Source organism: Balaenoptera physalus (assembly GCF_965194825.1).
Source record: "Balaenoptera physalus genome assembly, chromosome: 11".
Taxonomy (NCBI): Eukaryota; Metazoa; Chordata; class Mammalia; order Artiodactyla; family Balaenopteridae; genus Balaenoptera; species Balaenoptera physalus.
In genome coordinates, this window is record NC_138896.1 from 84,707,362 (window position 1) to 84,718,579 (window position 11,218).

At 40.8% G+C, this 11,218-nt stretch overlaps 1 protein-coding gene across 2 annotated transcripts in view; it reads left to right on the forward strand.

Moving 5' to 3' along the window:
• The window catches only part of SYNPR (synaptoporin), a gene marked incomplete at its 3' end in the record, with an annotated part of 295,355 nt that extends 292,904 nt beyond the window's left edge, over positions 1–2,451 (forward strand). For both annotated transcript variants that reach the window (XM_082412377.1, XM_082412378.1), the window contains one exon: positions 2,194–2,451. In XM_082412377.1, coding sequence (XP_082268503.1) covers positions 2,194–2,451 — 258 coding nt within the window. The remainder of the gene's footprint in view (positions 1–2,193) is intronic.
• Positions 2,452–11,218: the final 8,767 nt, after the last annotated feature.

Below are 11,218 nucleotides of genomic sequence, written 5' to 3' on the forward strand. Positions count from 1 at the left end.
GCCTTGTTTATGTACTTACTTTTAAGTTGCATTTCCCTAATTTCTAGGCTCTTCTCGAACATCCCTTTTTTAGAAACGAAGTAGCATCAGGGGAAAGGGAGGGACCAAGGAATAGAAAACAGGTAAAATTATAGTCCTGGGCAGAGCCATCCCTTCATATCTGAAAAGATTCCAAGATCATTTTTTCTGCTCATATATCAACCTATACTTACAGAGGTGTAATTTAATCAAGCTCTCCCCTTTGATGGAAAATATCCTAGCTATTGTACACATGGTTAAAAGGTCCTATATGTAAATTAGAGTTGTATCAGTGATTACCTAATTCATTTTGATCATGCAACTGTTATACTATAAGTACCTTATTTGTGTTTTGTATCTCCCTCAGCAAGGAGCCTAGAGCATGGCACAAAATTATGTTAAATAAATCTCAGTTAAGGTTACAGGAAGAAAAAAGGATGGGATGGGGAGAGAGAAGAAGGAAGGGAGGGAGGGAGGTCTGGATAAAGCAGTCTTCAGTGAGATTGGTTAGGAGCCTTAGATGCTCAGTTTTGGCTCTTGACACCTCAAGAATATGGCCTCAAAGCCCTGCTTCAGTTTATGCCTCAGCAAAAGAGTCAATTGAATACAATTCATGGAAATATTTTAGAAAGTGATTCACAGCACAGCTTAGCAATCAGTAAGCATTTACTAACGTGTCCAGCACTGTCTAGCTGCTTCACACACATCCGCTTTAATCCTCACAACTATCCCCCAAGGAAGGAATAACTGTCTTCATTTCATAGAATTTTTAAAATGCTGATGTTCAGAGGCTAACTGCCGTGTCCAGAATCATAAAGCAAAAATTTGCAGAGCCCAGGCCGCTCGAATTCCAAAGCCAGAGGGGATGGCTCCAAGGCTGAGATTCAGGTAGTGTGCCCTGATCCACTTGCTGCTAAAATTCTGAAGCTTGGAGCCCGTGTTCCAAGCCCCCGAAGTCCCTCATCTTGACTACCTAGCCTGCTACTCCCACCCCCAGGGCACTCTGAAGCATCCCACCATCCAACAAATAAGGGATAAATTATTTTGACACTGCAGGGGACTTCTAGAAGCCTACTCCAGAGCTATGGCCTCTGCCCAAGTCCATTTTGTTTGGTCAGCATCGTGCTGGAGTGGCTATTAAATATACTTTAATGTCATCACAGCTTTGTGCCACACTATCGTTGTCTGTCTCCAAAAGGGGGCTGTTAAAACTGACTGCCTTGCTTAATTCCCAGTCAATCAGTCCGCCTTGGAAGAGGCTGCAGAACAACTGTTCTGTTTGGGCCTCTTACAGAAGCAAACAGTTCTGCTTCCGTCAAACACTCAGGCCCCAGGGAAGGGACACCTGGTTCTCTGGCTCACCGAGGACACCCTTCTGGAGAGTGAGAGGAGTTTCCATAGGAAAGTCTCACATTCAGTTCTTGAGAAAACATTTCATACCTCTCTGCAACCTGAACTTATTCAGAGTGTGGTTTGGACGTTCACTTCTGACTGTGAGAGGCACAGAAAGTACAATTATTCAAAGAAGCACAACCTCTGTGTACACTACCATGCGTGTGCTTGTCTGCATTCCACCTGTACCATTGCTTACTCCATACTTTTTAGGTTGACTCATTTTATTTATATCATTTCAATGAATGGAAAAGTAGTAACTCTAGCATTAAAGTGAAGGTAAGCTTATAAATTAATGCACCATCATTAAAGTGAAAATACTCAACCCTGTGTCCCCTGAAGATATCTTACACACCATGAGGATTACCTCATCTGGGGAGGTAGTGATGAATTAGGTAGGCGCTCTGTCTATGGAGTTAGATGGAACAGGGAAGCCGTCCCAGGTCTACTACTAACCACGCCATGTGACCTTGAATAAGGTCCTTATCTTTGCTGAACCTCAGTTTTCACATCTTTAATATGGGTGTAATAATAGCACCTTCTTTGCCTAAATGAATGGATATACATAAAGCCTTTTATGCAGTGCCTAACATGTATTGTAGCAAGCCTTCATGAAAAGTCAGATATTCTAAATGAAACAGTGACTCCAAATGTGAAACTGGAAGAGGCCCCCACATTGAGGTGAAAAGTGACGTTTTGTGTTGTGAAGGATTTTTCTGAAACTGAGATTTTTCTGGGGTTTCTGTCCAGTCTATCAACTCACTTGCTTTGATCCTCCTTCAGGTCTTTGGATTCTTGAACTTTATCCTCTGGGCTGGAAACATCTGGTTTGTTTTCAAGGAGACCGGCTGGCATTCCTCGAGCCAGAGATATCTTTCAGACCCAGTGGAGAGACACTCCAGTAGCTATAACCAAGGCGGATACAACCAAGACAGCTATGGCTCAAGCAGTGGGTACAACCAGCAGGCGAGTTTGGGGCCATCCTCGGATGAGTTTGGCCAACAGCCCAGTGGCCCTGCTTCTTTTACCCATCAGATTTAACAGGGTAGTGTTGGCATTCTTCCAAAGACAGCCTCACCACCTTCCATGTCAGTGGCAGGAGAATTTAAGAGTTTCAATCAGTTATTAATTCAGGGAGTGTTGAATGTAAATAAGAGATCTATAGTCCTCATTAAAGCAGAAAGGCCTGGGTCGTGATGAATGGTACTTAGAGATGAGATGACATGAGGAGATACATGATTCATTAAGATGGCTAATTGGAGAGCACCTTGTTATATACACAGATACTTTTATGGTCGTTCTGTATGCGTGTTGAGATAGTAGAAGTATTTTGTAGCTTAAAGTCTCTGGTATGTAATGTGCATAAAGTAAATTAAACAGCATTGAGTTTTCTTACAGTTTTTGACGCGAAAGGCATTTTAATGATTTCTCTAATACTGTTTGGTGCATCACAACGTGCATGTATTATTATTTTTTAGTTGCAGACCCTGTAGAATTGTGAGTCTCTAAGTATTGGTTTCAGACAATTACTCTGTATTTTTTTTTATTTGATGAATCAGTGCTCATATGATTTAGTGCATGAATAAGCATTTTCTCACAAAATGAACATTTGAACTGTATTTATGAAAATTTTCCAGTTTGTACCACGAATTTGTTAAGTGGACGTTTAAAGAAATATATTCACTACTTTGTATACTTGCAAATTTGTCTCTCTGGCTTTATCCAATTCTGAATGCATTGTAACTAAGGTTTGGGGTTTTTGTTTTTCCCTGATTAGTAGATATTCAGTGTTGTAGATGGAAATTGCCCAATATTTATTTAGTTAGCTAAATATTTACATTCTTGTAACTTTCTGTGGTGTTTTGTGGCTTTTATTCTATGGACCATGAACAATGGGCCCAATAACTATGAGTGTGGATGGAGTTTTGTTTCCTTAGAATAATGGAGATGTAGGTATCAGACACCATAGTCAAGATATAGTGCTAACATGTTGATTTATGAAGGATAGTCTGTGGAACCTACACTACCAGCTAAACTTTTAAATCCTGTTTATTTGTAAAGTTAATATGTCCTAGATCCAATTATTAAAAATTCTCCAGTCTCGGCTCAACTTACAAAGTCTTATTTGAATGTTACCCATAAATTAAAAATGACTTCCTCTCTATCCTCTCATTAAATATTCCCCAGAATGTATTCATTATCAAGAAAATGTTAATCTTCGCCTCTTTGTTTTTTTTTTTTTTTGGCTCACGGGCCTAGTTGCTCCGCGACATGTGGGATCTTCCCAGACCAGGGCTCGAACCCGTGTCCCCTGCATTGGCAGGCGGATTCTCAACCACTGCGCCACCAGGGAAGCCCCGCCTCTTTGTTTTAACTCAATTGAAATGCCAGGGCCCAACAGTGAGAGCAAGCTGAGCATCTGTATTTCCAGATAAAAGTCGTTATCGATGTATAAACTCATTGTGTGATCTGTGATGTTGGAAACATTTCAGCCCAAAACAGCTGTGTGTCTTAGATGATATGTATAAGCCATTTCTGGATCCTGTTGGATAAATCTGTATTGTGATATCTCTTTGACCTTAATAAAGTTATTGCATACAGTGCTGGCTGGATAATGGAGAATTACAGCTATTAGGCAGCGTGCTGGCAGTGGGAGGAGGGGAACTGACATGAGTGCTATCACCGCCCTCCCCTTTCCCATTTCCCCCATTCCTGGGGACAGTGGCCTTGAGGAAGGATAAGGGGGGAGCCACAGAAGGTGCAGGTCACTGTCAACGTGAGCAGGAACTACCCCTTTCCCACATTTGTTGGGAAACAAAGAATAAGTGGGGAGGTTGCTTTGTTGTCATGAGGAGATTTCTGGGGTCCAGGAGAGATGAAGGCAGGGCTAATATTCCCTTGTATGGACATACCATAATTTATCCAGGCCAGGAGTGAGCAAATGATAGCCCACAGCCAAATGCAGTCAACCCCCTGTTTTGGTAAGTCACGTTTTATTGGAACACAGCCATGGCCATTCGTTTGTACATTGTCTGTGGCTGCTTTCACACTATGACAGAGACCTTGTGACCCACAAAGCCTAAAACATTTACTGTCTGGCCCTTTACAGAAAAAGTGTGCCAAGCCCTGGTTTATTCTCTACCAAATCAATTCTGTACTGTTAGATCATCAAGTTTCACAGCAACTGATATTCTAGGACATATATCTTTGAGCACATTTGCAAGAATATCTAAAAGATAAATTCATGGGAGTGGGTTTCTTGGGCCAAAAGATATGTATATTCTTTTTTTTTTTTTTAACATCTTTATTGAAGTATAATTGCTTCACAATGGTGTGTTAGTTTCTGCTTTATAACAAAGTGAATCAGCTACACATATACACACGTTCCCATATCTCCTCCCTTCTGCATCTCCCTCCCTCCCACCCTCCCCATCCCACCCCCCCAGGCGGTCACAAAGCACTGAGCTGATCTCCCTGTGCTATGCGGCTGCTTCCCACCATTCTTAATCTTCATAGATATTTCCAATTCCTTCCCTATAATTGATGTAACCTCCCTAGAGGTTACATCATTTATACTCCCACCAGCAGTGTACAGGCATACCTTTTTACCTCTCCCTAGCCAAATGAGGATGTTATCTCATTTTCAGTTTTTGCCAGTCTCATAGGTAAAAGAAAACTGTTATAACCTTGTTGTTTATATATTTATTTTGTGATGAGATAGAGTGTTTTTCTTAATGAATACCTTCCTTTAAGAGAAAACAACTCCAACAGTAGCTGGCAGATACTGTGTCCAAGAGTCTTATCTTTGTAACAATTCATGTGAGCTAGGTAGCATTATTCCTATTTTACAGATGAGGAAACTGAGGCACAACAAAGAAGTTGAGATCAGACCCATGGGAGTACTGTAGTTAAAAAAACTGACCTTGGAATCAGACTACCTGGGTTTCATCCACATCTCCACCACAACTATTAGCTGTGTGACCTTGGGCAAGTAATTTAACCCCCCTCTGCTTCGGTTTCCTTTTTCTTCTTTAATGAGAGTAACAATAGTATTCACCTTATAGTGTGATGTCAGGAAATAAACTAGGGCTTTTATGCTATTGGTTTTAAGTGGTGAAGCCACGATTCAAATCCAGATTTCTGTGATCTGGAATAGAAGCTCTTAAACACTTAAGCTATTTCTTTTAGTGACAGTGTATGATTACTAAACATTTTATATTCACTGAATTTATAGCTAAGCCTTTCCTCATGCTTAGAGGCTTTTAGGAAAAGCACCAACTCCATGCATTGCTGCGAACATACAAACCCGAGCATGTCTCGACTTGCTTAGTCACAACTGTTTGGAAATTCTGGAACATGAAACCATTCAGGGAAAGGATTGCCAAGGAAACATGAAAGCTATTAAATCCCTCAGGTGTTTCAGATCATTCCCATCTGAAATAGCACAGACAGTACAGAATTAGCTTTTAGAAAGACACATATAAGAGAGATGTTTTGAATGTTTGTTATCTACACATAACTATGCAGCCTCAGTTCATTTTTTGAGTGGAGCTGACTCTCCTCACAAAACAGCCTCTCAACCAGTTAAACAATCAATCGATTCGTGTTTATTGAGTACCCGTATGCTAAGTACTATGTGCTTAATACCCAAAATACAGCAGTAAACAAAGTTGACACATTCTCCATCAACACAGAATTTAAAATCTAGTGCAGTGCTGTCCAATAGCAATTTCTACAATGATAAAGACATTCAACTTCTGTACTGTCCAGTATGGTAACCTCCAGCCACATGTGGCTATTAATCACTTAAAATGTGACGAAGGAACTGAATTTTTACTTTCAATTAACTTGATTGCATTTAGATAGCCCTAAGCCCTTGACACAGTGCCTGGTACACAATTGGCACCCAACCTGTGTTGGTTAGTGAACGTCAAATGATGAATGACTCTGTAAATGGATGGATCGATGGATGGATGGACATATATATATGAAGCAAGTCTCTTCTCACTCATGCAACTATAAAGAAATGATTCCAAAGTGTGTTCCTTCCAAAAGTCACACTTGTTCTAAATTAGATATTTGAAAAGAGGTGATCTCAGAGTGTACGAATAGATGGGAATTCTTGCTGATCAGTGGTGTCGGTGACAGTCAAGCGGAGGTAACTGAGGTATCAGCTCATTTTTATTTAGGTGTTATTTTTAGGTGTACTCTGTGCTCTGTGAACCCTACAAAGGGCTTAGCAACTTAAAATTGCTGGTGGGATTTGCTCAAGCAGACGTGCTGTGTAACAATTTATCATCATGACAGGCGCTAAGGGGTTCAAGGCAACTTGCTGATGCCCCACTTCCCAGAGTCAGAGCTCAGGAGGAAATATACTGTGTTAGGGAGATTAGAACCCTCCAAATAGATTCTTCAGTGTATTAATGTCTCTGCTGGGCTCAACATTGGCTATTTCTGTTTACAACTTGCTTATCTTTATTTGTATCTGTCCAATTTCAAACATACCACTAGGAAGACATATTGCCAGCTGTTTCAAGTTTTAAAAGGACAGTTTGATCAACACCATCTATTTAAACTGCATATGCACACTATGGTGAGAATGTGGTTCAAAGTAGAGTAAAACAAAAGTGCTAAAGGAAAATAGATCTTGCGAGTATTCTGGGAATGCAAGTCTCTCCAGGTTAAATCACATTCCCTTCAGCACAGAAGCACCAGTGAAGATTTATATCATACTGTATTTTACTTCTTCAGTGCAGATTAGTCTCAAACTCTAACACCAGCCTAGAAAAAAGCTTCTATTGGGTTTGAAAATTCATGTGCTGGAGACATAAACTGAGAAAAAGAAAGGCCTGAATGAAGGCTGAGCCCTGCAATTCCCTGGGGCAGGTCAGGAGTAGATAAGTAAGCTATTATATATAGAATGGATAAGCAACAAGGTCCTACTGTATAACACAGGTAACTATATTCAGTATCCCATGATAAACCAGAATGGAAAAGAATATGAAAAAAAAGAATGTATATATTTGTGTAACAATCGCTTTGCTGTACAGCAGAAATTAACACAACAATGTAAATCAACCATACTTCAATATAAAAAAAAGAGTGAAGGAAACAGGGGAGGGGACGGCAAAGATCCCCACCAGGACAATAGCAAAGGCTCAAAACACTCCAAATTATTGAGCTGAGCAGTGCTATGACTTCTCCCACTCTCGGAAACACAGAAAGTGGCTTACTAGAAATCAGGCAGCAGGCACACAGCCTCTGAAAGGTCCACAAGGGAGAGAGAGGGGAAAACATCACTCTATCATGTCTCCCCTGGATCCTTGGTTTTATAGTTTGGGATTTATGTCCTCATTTATTCTGTGCCTGGTCCCCTAAAGGATGTAAGACAATCGCGATTCTGTGTGAGAACCATGCACGGGATTTTTGAGAAAAAAAAAAAATTCAGACTTTCTAATTCAGATGAAGGTGGTTATAAGGGGAAAGAAAAAAACTGGGGAAATGAGGCACAGGAATAGCAAGGAAATTTTTACTCTATGCCTTTTATATGTTTGGTTTAAAGCCTGAAAATGTGATATTTATTCAAAAAATAAATCAAAAGTTTGAATGTATATCATTAAACACTCTCAGATGACTTTGAAAGCAAGCCTTTTCCCCACCTAAGCTACCATCTCAGGAAAATCAAAGCAAGCATTTCATCGTCAGGATGAACAATTCCTTCAGTCTTTCGAACGTCAAACCTCTTTAAGCATATTTTCTGGAGCTGAGCATTTTCCTCTGATTTCTTCGCCCCATGGGCATTAAAATCCTAAATTAAGAACCCAAGGATTAACCAAAGAAATTAGAGACCGTCTTCGTGAGTGGGGGATTCCCGACAATCACAAAGCTTAAAATCTTTTTAATTATCTCTGTTAATTGACGGGATAATAAGCATCGATTCTACATACGTGTGTGTTGGCCGCATCACAGAAATTACCTGGCATGTTTTATTCACGCAGGGGCCGCAGGCTGCTCCAGTGACCAGCAGAAGCAGTTTCTCCCTCTCAAGCAAGCGTCAGAAAGGTCTGCAAAATGACAGTCACCAGTGGAAAATGAAAGGCTCTCGCTTTTTCTCCCATTACATTGTAAGATAATTAAAGCCCAGACCAATAAAACATCGAGCATTCTTATTCAGAAATCCAATTTTCACTACATCAGGACAGGTAGTTAAATTAAATGCTTTAAGCCATCTGCTGGCAACTTCACCAGCCTGGCCCATAGCAAAGCCACGTTTTTGTTTTTGTTTTGTTTTTTTCAGGTGGTTTTGCCAACAATGACCAACCAAAGAGAGGAGAAGAGTCTGACAAGGGAGCCCCTTGCATTGTTGACGAGCTTGGGGTCCCAGTGCCTGCTGGCTCGTGGATAACAAATCCAAAATAACTGTTTGATTAAAAACAGACGGACGAAAAAAGTATCGTGTAAAATATGTAACGTGTGAGGGTCAAATTCTGCTACGTACTAACTGTATTTTCAGAAAGCCTGAATCTCTACCCTTCTGTGGGAGTGTGCTGGCCGTCACCATAGGGGGTTAATAGCAGGGTCCCATTACAAAGACAGGATCATTCCAGTGCCAACCATTAGGGCATCACAACAGCACGGACAGACAGAAATAGGTTAACAAAATGTAGATACCAAAGTTATTAGAGAGGCTAAATAAATAAATAAGGACCCAGCTACACAGTATGTGGAGGCAGCTGGGACACTGACCGAGACGCACGGCGTTCCATAAAGGCGGGCACCGTTATTGGCAAAGCAGCATCGTGAGTGAGGGTATATAAGCTGTAGGGATCAGGTCCGAAAACAGGCTCTTGGGCAAGTTACTTAAGCTCTCTGAGCTTGTTCGTAATTACACTGCAAGTATTTAAATAAGCTAATGTTTCTAAAGTTACACAGGGACTTCCATTTCTGGGAAGATGAAGTAGACATATTTTCCCTAATCCTCCTACTAAGTGCAACTAAAAACCCTGGACATTATACGTAAAACAAACACAAGTGTAAAAGATGAAGGAGAGAAGACAGACTGTAAGGGACTCCAGGATCCGAACCACAAGGCACTGGATTCCCTGGGGTTTCTTTTTGCCGCATATATTCCAGGCTGGGTGCCGCCCACCTGAAACAACAAAGGGCACAGACAATAAAAGCCCCAACAAAAGCTCGCTCTCTCTGTAGCCAAAGGGGCAGGAAAAGAGCAGCCCAGCAGGACAGAATACTTTTAGGAAATAACTATTCTACTGCAGCCAGTCACCATTACAACTATGCCCTACCCGCAACCAAACCAACAAAGATGAAGTGATGAACCTAGACTCCACCCCCCAGGCTGTAACGAGGGGTCTCAGCCAGCACATCAGGTGGTATCAGAGAAGACTGAGAAAGCGGTTAGGACACTGATCCTCCAAAGGCGCTAATGAGTCCTCCCACCTGGCATGGTGTCAGTTGAGACCATGTGGGAACCCTGGACTTCTACCCCACCTGATGGTACTGAGGTACCCTCCCCATGCCGACTAAGAGAATTAACAAATTCTAGTAGCCAGCAGATCTAATCTCCCTACTCAAATGTGTGCTGTAGGAGGGCAGTGTTCTTTGTTTCGTTTCTTCACTGTTGTATCCTCATTACTTGTAATAGTGTCAGACTTATAGTGAGGACTCAATAAATATTTTGGGGGGAATGAATTGCAAGTTCATTTCTCTATGTGTATTGCAAGGTCCTCGGCTATAGAGTTGAGTTAATGACACTTCTATTCCATGTTATTATGAAGATTATATGAGATAATATTCAAAAACAAAACTTTCCTAGGGTATATAAAGAACTCTTACAATACAAAAAAAAAAAGAGAGAGAGAACAACCCAGTTTAAAGTTGAGAACTTTAAATAGACACTTTAAATAGAACTGGAATAGACATTTCTCCGAAGAAGATAGGCAAATGCCCAATAAATACACGAAAAGATGCTTAACATCACTAATCCTTAGGGAAATGCAAACCAAAACCACAATAAGATAACGCCTCATTAGAACGGCTACTATCAAAAGAAAAAGCGAAGAGAGGGAAGAAAAATAAAGTATTGGCAAGGAGGTGGAGAAACAGAAACACGTGCACTGCTGGTAAGAATGTAAAATGGTGTAGCTGCTATGGAAAACAGTATGGTGGCTCCTCCAAAAATTAAAAATGGAATTACCATATGCTCCAGCAATTTCACTCCTGGTTATAAACCCCAAAAGAATTGAAAACAAGGATTCAAACATATATTTGTACACCACAGTCAGAGCACCATTATTCATAACAGCCGAAAGGTGGAAGCCCCCCAGGTATCCACTGATGGATGGATGGGTAAACAAAAGGTGGTACGTACGTACAATGGGGAGAAGGGGAAGTGGGCAATTATTGCTGAATGGGTACCAAGTTTCACGTTGCAAGATGAAAAGAGTTCTGGAGATGGATGGCAGTGGTGGTTGCACAACAATGTGAACACACTTAATGCCACTAAACTGCACACTTTAAATGATTAACATGGTAAATTTTATGTTACATCTATTTTACCATAATTTTATACATTAAAAACATACCTTGCACCATATCAACAACATAGTAAACACTCATTAAATGATAGAGTACAGAGATGGAGTATAAAATTTATAACAGAACCACCTTGTGTTTCTTGCCTATAGTTATGTCTCACGAAAGAGGATCTAGCTATAGAAGTAGGCCTCACAGTCCTTTTGCACCAGCTTGGCAAAATCAACGAAGAAAAAGGGGAGTGTCAGGGAAGGGC